General features: G+C 28.9%; 2 protein-coding genes and 1 long non-coding RNA gene across 4 annotated transcripts; 2 read left to right on the top strand and 1 right to left on the bottom strand.

The window, feature by feature from the left end:
• The first annotated feature begins 3,191 nt into the window (after positions 1 to 3,191).
• Positions 3,192 to 3,850, top strand: LOC105151388 (trypsin inhibitor). The gene is made up of 2 exons (XM_011065064.2): positions 3,192 to 3,419; positions 3,631 to 3,850. Exons 1-2 carry the CDS (start codon positions 3,323 to 3,325, stop codon positions 3,798 to 3,800), a joined length of 267 nt encoding a protein of 88 aa, XP_011063366.1. The 5' UTR covers positions 3,192 to 3,322; the 3' UTR covers positions 3,801 to 3,850.
• A 1,818-nt stretch (positions 3,851 to 5,668) lies between these two features.
• Positions 5,669 to 9,018, bottom strand: LOC147908766 (uncharacterized). Its single transcript, XR_015545878.1, has 2 exons — positions 8,112 to 9,018; positions 5,669 to 7,073 (listed from the first exon to the last, which is right to left on the bottom strand). It is a non-coding gene; the product is annotated as an uncharacterized LOC147908766 (long non-coding RNA).
• A 608-nt stretch (positions 9,019 to 9,626) lies between these two features.
• Positions 9,627 to 12,919, top strand: Pop2 (CCR4-NOT transcription complex subunit Pop2). 2 transcript variants are annotated; one of them, XM_087408539.1, is made up of 7 exons: positions 9,627 to 9,816; positions 10,230 to 10,315; positions 11,081 to 11,266; positions 11,373 to 11,532; positions 11,662 to 11,938; positions 12,030 to 12,170; positions 12,451 to 12,919. In XM_087408539.1, the coding sequence occupies exons 2-7, from the start codon at positions 10,300 to 10,302 to the stop codon at positions 12,577 to 12,579; spliced, it is 909 nt and encodes a 302-aa protein (XP_087264665.1). In that variant the 5' UTR covers positions 9,627 to 9,816; positions 10,230 to 10,299; the 3' UTR covers positions 12,580 to 12,919. The 2 variants fall into 2 exon arrangements, with proteins under 2 accessions (XP_087264665.1, XP_087264666.1); XM_087408540.1 differs by lacking the exon at positions 9,627 to 9,816 and adding an exon at positions 10,507 to 10,596.
• The last annotated feature ends 49 nt before the right edge of the window (positions 12,920 to 12,968 follow it).

Here is a 12,968-nt window from a genome sequence, read left to right as displayed (position 1 = left end):
ACACAGAATTATACATAATTATATAAGAGCACTTAAGATCTAACCAGACCGTTAAAGACATTTATTTCCTATTGTATATTGAAGTATGTTAGAGCGATGCAAATAAATCTTTAGTTTTCAAATTATAAAAAGAAACAGTTAACATACGGGCTGCATACAAAAGATGAACAGAAGCTGCGCATCCTTAGAACATACCAATATGTAAATGAAAGGAGAATTGCTTATGTTGCCTATGTATCGAGCATGAAGTCCATATTTGTGCGAGAGAGAAAACTAGAAAATCTTAAATGTTCGCTATGCGCATATCATCGTCTGTGTGAACTATACAGTTGTTTTAAGGTTTCTCACATATTGACAACAAAATAAAATGAAGTGGTACATAAGAAAATGAGCTGAGTAGCATTACAATCAATTGAGACTTCATAGCTTTCTCTCTCGCATAGACGTTAACTTTAGTTTCAGAATTCAATTTCTCTTCCATTTATATATGTTCCAAGGGCGCATCTCACCATCACGTCCAGATATTGATATGAAGAACGCATACTGATCAGATGCATTTACAGCTGGATCAACAATTCTGAATTAATTTTTACATGATTAAATTATAATTAACAGCAATTTTGTAACAAACGTTAAAATAAGGATTTTATTCTTTATTTCAACATATCAAGTTTCCTTGAGTACAAAGTATAATAATTATTATAATTTTCGGTTTCTATAAAATATATATATATATATTATATAAATGTAGAAATAAAACGATCCCTGAATGATCACAAAAAAGTAACAATTTCTTTAGACCTGGTGCGAAGAATTATTAATAAAAACCAAAGCGCAGTACGAAACTTTTCAAGCGATCGCAAGAGCGATCCAACTCAGAACTGTAGTTCCATACTTCCGTGTTTCTGCTTTATTAGGTAAGAGACACGCGCCATGTAACAATAAGTCGTGACTCAAAGAAACTATATATGTGATGGTTAATACATTGGGAATGATGCTTTCACGCGCGATAGGATAATGTACGCGGTAGTATCGCTTCCCTCATAAAAGCGGGATGAAGGGAGAAACTACTATGTATTCGAAGCAGCGGAAGTTACCGTCAGCTACCTGACACCCGCCTCGGAGTTTGCAGCAAACTAATTTCGTAAACCTCCTGATAACCGGCGCATTTAATTGATGCCGCTCTCGAAATGAACCTATCGTACAGATTTTATGGCGCAACACTTAAATCCGGGAAGAGCCAGGCAGATAAGAATAAGTTCACCCTTGCCCCGCCGTCTTGTTGAAGAAATTCCCATATCTATTGCAGTGCCTAACGCGATTAATACACAGTTAGAGAAAACTTATATTTCAAGTTCAACACATTTCAAATTCAACACATTTCGTAAACGACTCACTTAAATTTTTATGTTAATTTAACATAGATAAATATATTTAATAGTAAATTGTGTAAGAAATTAACGTAAGGTAGTAACATATATTATGTAAAATATAACATTGATACAATTTGGAAGCATATTTTTTTAGAAAAATTAATATTTCAATGTATTAAATTAAAACATATTTTATTTATTTATCTTATGAAAATTTTCGTTTTAAAATATTTTCTATTTTTATATAATTTGTTCATTTATAAATTGTGTTGTATTGATAATAAGAAATGAATATCAATTTAACGTAAAATATTCAAATAACACATTTTATGTTAAATTAACATTAAAATATGTTAAAATTTAATTATGTTAAAATTCAATACTGATTTTAACACAAATATAAACTACTTTTACTAAGGATTGGAAAGTACTTTTTAAAAATACACAGTAAAAAAAATTGTGTATTTGTGTTGGAAACGGTTTACTCACGTTCTGTGTTAACAATTTGTGTTGAATTTTGTAAAAAAACATATTCAAGTATTAACATAATGAGATTGTTATTTAAAGATTTTATGTAAAATTGAAATTCAATATTTCTTAATGTTAAAATGATACAATGTGTGAGTAAGTGAACAAGTTACATAAAAATCTGTTTTAAAAAGTAAATTCTAACAATAAGATAAATAAATAAAATATGTGTTAATTTAACATATCTTAAATATTAATTTTTTGAAAAAAAAATATTTTTATGATTTATTTATAAACTATGTCGATATTACCTTTTTTGTATCTATTTTGTTACATAATATTTGTATAACTTTCTAACATATTTATCTTGTATTAAATTAATCCAAAAATTTGATCGGACCGTTTACGACATGAGGATTATGTTATTATAAATTCGATACATTTTTTTTAACAGTGTAATTAATTTACTGTTATTAGTTATCGAGTCAAAAAAAGTAACTAACATTACCGTTACTAGTTATTGATTTTCAAAAATAACTCGTTATAATTACAAGTTAAAAATTTAGATGATATTTGCTTTCAGATATGATTTGAGTTCTATTTCTCATTTAATAATCAAAAATATTGCTACACATATGTTGCTTGACATATGTTGTCAAAGTCAAGATCATCGAATCTGTTTCCGTTGTTATCATATTACCAAGAAAAAACTTGCAATATCTGTGTGTAACAATATTCTTGATTATTAAATGAGAAATAGAACTCAAATCATATCTGAAAGCAAATATCATCTAAATTTTTAACTTGAATCAATTACAAATATAAGTATGTCAGAAATATCAAGCTGATAACTATATTTATGTGTTAAATTAGGTATACCGTGTCTTAAAATTGGTTTCAAATTTTTCACAACTAAACGTGGGCCTTAGATAAATATTAGAAAATATACATATATACGATTTCTCTTGTCAAGATACAGAATGTAAAAGTCATACGTACATGCATACATATCTGTAGTTATGATACACAAATTAGGCCAGGTAATTGGTTTACGTTTGACCGTGATGGAAATGAGCATTTTATTGTCAGACGAATAAGGCACATGCAATTAAATTCTGTGATTAACATTTTTTTTCCATATGGTTATTGTTGCGATAACTTTTTATACTCCCGTTATAACAGCTGTTATTCAATATACAGAAAATGATAAACTCTACTGATTGTATGAAATAAAAATGCCGTTAATTTTGTATAAAAGTCTTACAGTATCTATATATATATTTAAGAAACTCATATAAATAAGATTAGGATTTTTTATAACCTATTTATGTAAAGATAATCCCCTTCTCTCATATAAATAGCACGGTTTATATAGAAGCAATTTCCAGACAAGATATATAATCTTTCATATTAGTGCATACTGATCGTCAGCAACAAGATTTTTGGAAAAGTATTAATACGCAAGAGTGGAAATATATTGTATGTACGCGAAAATGAATCTTAAACCACGTTTATTATTTGTGTTTATTATCGTTGTATTAATGCACGAGACAACATCTAAGCAATTATATCCATCATGTAAGCACTCTTCTTTTAAACGTGACATTTTTTATTACATTACTTATTGCAATATTCTAATTATAAATCGAATTTTATTAAAATGTATATTCTGCGTAGGCTTAAGCTAAGTACAAAAGAATTAAAGTTATTAAATTCAAATTCACATGAGAACTTTGACAAAGAGATTTGTGCATAATTTAACACATTTATTTGTTATTGCTTATTTTAGCAATTTGCCTGTTGCCTATAAATAGTGGCCCTTGTATAGCAAATATACTGAGATACGCGTACAATTCAGCTTCCGGACAATGCGAACAATTCGTATATGGTGGCTGTGATAGAAATGCAAACAATTTCAAAACTATGTCCGAGTGTGAATTGGCATGTAAAACTATATAATGATGGACAAAAATGATAAGCAAGAGATTCAATAAAGATTTAACAAGAAATTTATTTTTATACTTTACTTTAACCCTAGTTATACACACACTTTTTTTTATTCTTACACACATTCTGGGATCCCATCCATATTTGTTACTGTAACTTTCGTAAAAATGAACATATTTCAACTTTTTTTTCAATCGATGGAAAATTGATTAAGAAATAAGATATGTAAAAGTCGATAGAATTAAGAAACTTCATACAGGTTCAAAGAAAAAGAAAAGTTCAGAAATATGAAAAAAAAATCTCGATTTAGCAAATTGCACTGGAATTTTTGGCATCTAAGTATGTATAGTTCAGATTAACAGTACACTGTTGGAAAAAATGTGTCGAATTTAATATAAATCATATATCGCAACGAACTTTGGCTTAATTTAACACAAGATGAATATGTTAGAAGATTACACAAATATTATATAAGAGAATAAATACAAAAAAAAAATATTGGCATAGTTCGTAAACAAATCGTGGAAGCGTTTTTTCAGAAAATTTATAATATGTTATATTAACATGTATTTCATTTATTTGTTTAGAATTAATGTTTTAAAACATATGATTTTTATGTTATTTGTTCATTTACTTATAAATTGTATCATTTTGATATGTTAAGAAACGTTGAATATCAATTTCATACAAAATCTTTAAATAACATAATCACATTATATTAAATTAACACTCAAATATATTAAAAAATTCAACACAAACTGTTAGCATAGAACATGAGTGGACCGTTTCACACATACACAATTCTTTTACTGTGTAATAGAAATTATAATTTTAATGACGTAATGTAATTAAATGTATATAATAAGAATACAAAAAAGCCCTTATTTCCGCATCATTGTATATTTTAATATGATCTCCAGTAGCACATGTCGATTTATATATGATTCCTAAACATATTTAATATTCTACAACTGTCTTTAAAGTTTTTAATGTAGATTATTAGATATGTTTAGGAATCGTATATAAAACGTATATGAACGAATAAGTATTTGGGATACTTTAACATAAATAAAAAGACTAATGCTTGTAATTTTTCACCTTTTCTTTTTTCTCTTTTTTTCTGTTTTTCCTATAATATTAAAGATACAATAATAATATAAAGAGTATTTTACAATTTCAAAAATTTTATAATTTTATAATTTTATATTAATCCTTAGTACACGCGATGAACTTTCCAATCTTTTACTATACACAATGAATCATTTGTGACTGGGTTAATTTTTATTACTTTTATGAGAATATGTAAGAATTATATTAAGAGAGATAGATTTTTTGTATCTACATATTTAGCACATATTCTGATACTTATTTTGTTTCATTATTAAATTATTATATTATATAAGAATGTATTTAAAATATATTTGAAGTAAAATGGAGAAAATAATCCTAAATCAAAAGCGGGCATTAAATATTATTATATTTCAACAATAAATATTAATATATTATTAAATATTATTATATTTGAATGCCATAAAATCATGTTGTCACAATTTATGACCATCATTACATTTTTGATAGAAAAATATTAGCTTCTGTCAGTGTACACCTGATCGCTTCCGGCCCTTTCAATTTACAACGGCAAAGACGATCACTTTGTGATCTGCATAACTTAGAATAACTTCCTGCAACGAGACTATAGTCCTCTATAAAGGAAGTTGCTTTAAGTTATATAGTAGACACAACTTGCTACATACATCGCAATTTTATTGCGAAGAAATCATTCAGCATAATGTATGAGGAATAATGAAAAATAAAACGAAAAAATTTATATATTATTCGGGCTTCAATCCCCGATTCAGGTAATATTTTTCGCAATAAAATTATTTGCAGATTTTTGTGTTAATAATAAATAAATATTAAATCATGCTAGCATTAATAAAACTATTATTAATATTGCCTGTTCTCTCTGACTTGTGGTTTCTCACAGTAATGCAATATTTGCCGAGAGGGCATTAGTACACAGACATGTTTCGGATTTGCACTTTACGTGTTACATTATACATTATACAATACAGTGCATATTAATCCGCAGATACTCGTTTTAAATAAATGTTAATGTAAATAATAAATACTATTTGCCTGTTATTTACTATATAAAATACTTGTATTCCAAATAGTAATGATCGATTGACGCATTCTTTAAATAAATATTTCTATTAAATCTATTTCAATTGTTTCTTTGTACTGTGTTAAAAAAAATATTTATTTATTTTATTATTTTTTCTATCTCAACTATTTTCCCCAGCAGGTCATAGTAGTAGTCTGACTTATCGATTTCATTTAAATTACATTGGGCCGATAAATTAGATTATTACTATATTAATTTCCAAAGAACATGTATCTCTGATATTCAAAAATGTCTTGAAATAAATGTTTTTAAAACTTTTCCAAAAAATGTCTTTCAAACTTTTTGGAAAGACGTACATCTAAAAATTATTCAAGTTTTGAAGCATGAGTAGCTATTTATATTATCGACTGTAAATTTTATTTACCTAGAAAACATTGAGACGTCTCAAAAGATATCATAAAGATGTTTTAAAATTCATAAAAGCTGTTCTACAATGTGCTTTTTGTTCCCTGTTTTTTGTTTTTTGCTATTTACATCTTGATTTTTTTCTTTTTATCCGGTTTTTTGTTTTATATCGCCCAAGATAAAAGTTAACTTCGAAAGAAACAAGAAAAATGTAGCAAGAAATACAATTGTCGATAAAATGGTTACAAAGGAGAAAAAAACAAAAGGTAAAAAACAAAAACAGGAAACAAAGAGCACGTTGTAGAATAGACTTGGAAGAAAATTATTAAAAAAGCATCTATAATATATGGCGTTTATTTGATAGTTGAAATAGAAAATAAACAAATATATATATATTTTTCAGTGCAAGAAACAATTGAAATAGATTCAATAGAAATATTTATTTAAAGGACGCGTCTATAAAATTTCTATTTAAAATATGAGTATTTTGCATAGTAAATATAAAAAAGGCAAATAATATTTACTGTTTACATTAACATTTACTTGAAATAAGATACTTATTATAATTTAAACAAATTATATAATACTTTAGGAAATAAAATATAAAATTACAAATATCTATACCAAATTAATATTAAGATGAGAATTAAATATTGCAAATCTACAAATACAAGCTTAATGGATTTCAATTATCATTTGATCACGATGCCACTAGTCTCGGAGCCATTGTTCGTTCCATTGTTCACCACGACCTGTAAATGAAAAATGAATATAATTATTAAGTTGCCGAAAAAAGGTTTCGTTTAATTTCGTTTTAACGTCCGAAAAAATTTCCGTATTTCGAGATAATATAGGATGTTATTTCGTATAACAAGTTAAATGTAAAACTCTGTATAACTCTGCGTTTTAAGAATATTATTGAATTACTGAAAATTGTGGCCGAAACGTTTAATGTTTTAATGAATGTAATAATAATTAAATATCACAAACTATAACTTGTGCTGTGGTTTTTTATGCTCTTATTTTTTATATGTGTTAAATGTAAAAGTATGAATTTGTATAGATTGATATCCGAGAATCTATTTGTTAATTATTCGTGCGATACACTTCCGACTGAACAAGTTTTGCGTTTAAACAGATTATCAGTATATGAATACCGAATCTATATAGCTAAGCAATAGTTAAATATCGAAAAAGAATTAAATATAGACAATATTAAATATTAAATGTCTGGATTTTAATTACTGTATTTAATTGCGTCACTCGTCTCAAAGCCGATCCATCTCGCCATGTCATCCCCTATCTGCCGCGTTCTGCGGCGCAAATGAAATGTAAATGCGATCAAAACAGTGAAGTGGTTTCATTTCCAGCCCGCGGTTAACTTCACGCGTTAAAAGCGACGCGACGCGCGACACAGCAACACAACTGCATTACGCATCATGATTTTCAGCCGAACCAACCATTGCGAAAAATGCGTTTGAACGAATGATTAGTTTATCAATGCTGAATCTACATTACGCGATATTTAAAATGTTTCAGGAAATAAACGCAAAGTTAGTTCACCTAGTTTACTCTACTTAGTTTTACTCTATCACAAATTAAATCCTATATCCAGCGAAAAATGACAATGAAACCGATAATAACATTAAATATTTTTATAATACGACATAGAACATTATCATTCGAGAGTTTAAAGAGTTCTTAAACAATCTTAAAGCAATCGGTTCTCGGAATTTTTTTGCGTCGCGCGTGAAAATAATAATTTAATAATAGATTTATTAATTAAGTACCTCGTTGGCAAATTGTAATGATCCTTTTCTGAATCGTTTCTTGTCGGTTTATTTTCTGATACTGATAAGGATTCTCTGTAAGATACTTTTCGCAGAAAGATTATATAATAATTAATTCGAAATCAGGGCTATATTTTTCCGTGAACGCAACATGACACGCCGCTGCTCAAGTCGCAAAAGTATGAAATCACAAATTACGTGTTATTTATATGGACATGTCAACCAACATCCCCACCATTCACGTACCAGCCAATCGCGATGCCTTGCTGCAGGCACTGTATTTGAACGCTTATTGGATGAACGCTAGCTTTCAGATGGAATATATAATGAAGCGCTATACGCCGAAAAATTCAATTTTTTTTGAAAATTAGGTCTGTGTTTCTCGAGAAGCGCTCGCTTCTAAATGCACTTTATATGCTTTATGGTAGTGCGTATTTAGCATTAATATAGTTCACATTACATAGAAAGATAAAAACGTATATTTATCGATAAAAGCGTGTCCTGAATACAGACTATAAAAATCATATTCTTTTTGAAAATTAAAAACAAATTAGAGAAAAAAATAGATGATGATCATAAAGTCTATACGAAAGAAAGATCGAACTTATAAATACGCTATCAATCTTTTACAAAATACATAGCAAAGTTTTAAATTAGTAATAAAAAATTAAATGCTTATAGATTTACCGAAATTTACAATCAATAATCGTTATTTATGATAATAAATCGAAAAAATTTGTTTATACATTTGTATTTCAATTCCAATTTTAGAAAGAAAAAGAATGTAATTTAATATTATAAATTGTGGATCATTTTAAGCACTGTATATAGAAATAAATATTAGGTCATTTAAAAAGTATCCGTGGTTTTTTTGTTCAATTTTTGAATGAAAAAATCAGATACTTTTTAAATGACTCAATATATACATATTATCACTTTTTCAAAATATTATAGCGATACAACTTTACTGAGTTCTATTTATTGCACTATAGATACTAAATTTAGTCATTACGCTCATTTGTGTATAAAGTATAAATGAAATGGAAAACAATATTAAGTTTTTTTTTTATGTACGCGACGTCGGAATAAAATAGAATAATACTCAACGAAATTATATCTCAGCATTAATCTTTCAAAAGCGAATGAGCATAATTATTATCATGATGCATTTAATATTTAACGATAAATACAAAACTTAGTGGAGTCATATTAATATCCTGACTTGAAGAATTGTAGTATAGAATTTTAAGTAATTATATATTTTTATATTTACAAAATGTTTAAATGATTTAAATGTTTAAATTATAATTTATATTATACTGTTTAAAGCAATTTAACATGTAATTTAGCACTGCGATTTATGACGAACTTGCACCATATTTATTTTCGACACCGTGATTTTATCGCCAATACCACAATTAAACTGTGACATAGTTATGTAGTTCCCAAATCATTAATAGATGTCCTGACGCTAGTGTATGGGCGATTTTGACGGTTCTACGTAAAACGTCGGGATGGCCTCTCTGGCTCTCTCAAGTTTCTCTCTGATCTTAGCGACCGAAGCGCCCGTCGCGCGTACTGAGCTCGTGAGGTAAAGAAGTCGTTTAAACCGTTCATGATTTGACACGGCAAGATAGTGGGTGCAGCCTCGATTAAATCGTTTTGCGCTCAGACATTGCTGACCAGGAATATATCATACTGCAAGGTATGGATTGCCGCGCGGTGCCGTCCGTGCACCTCGTGGAAGACGTTCTCTGCTTACTCCAGGGGGAGTACATAACCCCCCTCGGTTCTCCAGTAAACTTATTTAACAAATAACGAGATCTGCTGTCCCACATCGTTCTCCCACGATGTTTTTGCACGCGTATTCACTCGTGTTCTCGCGCCGGTCCGCGTTTCATCCTTGCGCAACGTCCACTGTGATGAACTGTTGTTGTTTACCCGCGATCCATAACCTGTCTTGCCTGCAATAGTGACTGAGGATCCAGTGCTTGCTGTTATTACTAATGATACATAGTCCCCATACGATGCAGATGACATTTCAAGTTTCTCTTGGTCACTAACAGTTTGCAGGCGTTACATAAGAGATTATTTCACTGATTATTCACAAATTTCCAGTGATATGAAGAAGGAAAGACCGTGACAGCAGGAATTTGAAGACAAGCATAGCCCCGGTGAATGCAGGAATATGCCTTCAGCTACCGGTGTGTACAAGCATGATGTACATTTGATCTCTATTTTCAACGAAAAGAAAATGTAGTAATCATATATATGATTTTTACGGTGATACTGGATAACGCTTTATAGATTAAAGAGTTACGTATACTGGATCAGGAACATTAAAAGTGAAATCTTTATATATCCAATTGATAATTGAAAGACATACGCATTACAGGAATATGGAAGCAAAATAGATAAAGGACGAGTTTCGAGTGGATGAAAAGATAGATATAATAAAGGAGATAGAAGTCTCGTATGACATTGTGTTAGTACATGTGAAAATATTGAAAAACATGCATTTGTACTGTCAGTACCAGAGAAGATGTGATTTTTTGCAAAATTTGTGAAGAATATATATCTGTTTGAAGCTGCAGTTCGAGCAAACCGATTTAGCGTTAAAAAAAATTTACCATTAATTGGTTGAGAATTATGTAATTATATTACGAATAAAGAAGTCATTTTTGGAGGATGTGCATTTATAATTCTGTATAAATATGAATATTGTATGAATATTTAATTCTATGAACTTTCAAAGAGACTTTTATTATAAAAATTTCACTTTTATGTTCCTGGTACTCAAGTCTTATGATAGCAGTCTGTAAAATTAAATACGTACATTTCATATATTTTGTCAAATATTACACTAACAACAAATTAATTAAGAAATGAAAAGAGAAGCATGGAATATTTTTATTATTTCTATATATTTAATATTTTATGATATTATTTTGTTGTGAATGAACTTTTAGGTGGGACCAACCAAATAGGGCAGCAAAAGGGAGGAGGGAATATGCCCAGTAATGAAGAATGTGGAATCAGAGATGTATGGGGACACAATTTAGAAGAGGAGTTTCGTACAATTCGTCAAGTCGTACAACAATATCAGTATATCGCAATGGATACAGAATTTCCAGGTGTTGTAGCTAGGCCTATTGGTAAGAATGCATATTTTTGTATTCCATATAAAATAGAAATTCTATAATAGAATATGTTACTTCCGGGAGCATGTGCAAATTGCAAGTTTTTTTTTATTTGGAACAGGAGAATTCAGAACCAATGCCGACTATCAATACCAGCTTTTACGTTGCAATGTAGATCTTCTACGAATAATTCAACTTGGTCTCACATTCCTTGACGAATCGGGGAATACACCGGGCGGTAGCTATACAACATGGCAATTTAATTTTAAATTCAACTTACAGTAAGTGTACTTACATAAGTGTTATTAACATTAACAATCCTATATATCTAATCCTTAGTTTAAGATAATTTCGTTCAAACTTTTTTTAAAATAATGCCGGTAATAAGATGTGTATTTTATTGTTACTAGTGAAGACATGTATGCACAGGATAGTATAGATATGCTACAAAATAGTGGTATACAGTTCAAAAAACATGAAGAGGAGGGGATTGATCCTTTAGAATTTGCTGAGCTATTAATGACATCAGGAATTGTTCTTGTTGATGACATAAAATGGCTATCCTTTCATTCTGGCTATGACTTTGGTTACTTACTGAAACTCCTGACGGATCAAAAATTGCCACAGGAAGAAAGTGAATTTTTTGAGCTTCTTAGGATATACTTTCCAACGATATATGATGTAAAAGTGAGTTGTTAAAAAAAAAAAATAATAAATAAAACTAATTAAGAAATATAATAAACGAAATATAAAAAAATATGTTTTATTTTTATATTAGTACTTAATGAAATCGTGCAAAAACTTGAAAGGCGGTTTACAAGAAGTGGCAGAACAGCTGGAAATTCAAAGAGTAGGTCCTCAGCATCAAGCAGGTTCGGATTCCCTTCTTACTGGAATGGTCTTTTTTAAGATGCGAGAAGTAAGTAAAATTAAATTGCTAATACAGTGAACTTTAATAATAAACTTTAATAAAAACAGTTAAATTAAATTACTAAATTTAATTTAATAATATATAATTTGTCAAATAAAATTATAAAAATAATATGTTAGACTGCCAATTCTTAGTATGTTCTTAGTTATATTCTTATATAAGTCAAAATCAGGATATAAGATATCTTTAAAACGTATCTTATATCTTGATTTTGATCATGTCTAGATTTATACGTAAAGTTCTAATTTGCTTCTGACTTTTATTTTAGATGTTTTTCGAAGATAATATTGATGATGCAAAATATTGTGGACATCTCTACGGTTTGGGAACGTCATTTGTCATGAACGGATCTGGCGGATATATGGACAGTAATGGAGATAATGCCTCAACATCGTAATGTTAAAGAAAGAATCAACCGTAACAGAGAGATTATTTCATTACAAATAAAATGTTATAAAAAAGTCTTTTCACTTAATGATGAAGTGTATGGTTCATATCCGCAATATTATATTGACATCATTGCTGTAGGTTCCATTCGCGAAAAACAATTTAGACGTGTCTCTTTAAGATCTCTCTCCTTTTTTTTAATTTTTTTGAATTCTTTCTGTGACTTTTATAGATTTCTTCTGTGATACGTACCATCAGTTGAAAAGATTTACAACAGCATAAAAAATGTAATATAATTTTTTGTAAACATTTGGACAATATTGATATAAGATACCGTCGCAGTACAAAAATTCCATAATTTCCCCTACTTTTAAGATCCTTGCCGTATATATATTTAAC

This window comes from Acromyrmex echinatior, chromosome 8, assembly GCF_024713525.1.
Source record: "Acromyrmex echinatior isolate Ae372 chromosome 8, ASM2471352v2, whole genome shotgun sequence".
NCBI lineage: Eukaryota > Metazoa > Arthropoda > Insecta > Hymenoptera > Formicidae > Acromyrmex > Acromyrmex echinatior.
The sequence above is the reverse complement of the archived record's forward strand: the minus strand, read 5'-3'. Positions and strand labels throughout refer to the sequence as shown.

Coding starts and splice junctions, on each gene's coding strand:
- LOC105151388 (XM_011065064.2), top strand. CDS start 3,323: ATGTACGCGAAAATGAATCTTAAACCACGTTTATTATTTGTGTTTATT. Junction 3,420..3,630: donor TAAGCAATTATATCCATCAT/GTAAGCACTCTT, acceptor TGCTTATTTTAG/CAATTTGCCTGTTGCCTATA.
- Pop2 (XM_087408539.1), top strand. Junction 11,267..11,372: donor TGTTGTAGCTAGGCCTATTG/GTAAGAATGCAT, acceptor TATTTGGAACAG/GAGAATTCAGAACCAATGCC. Junction 11,939..12,029: donor CAACGATATATGATGTAAAA/GTGAGTTGTTAA, acceptor TTTTTATATTAG/TACTTAATGAAATCGTGCAA.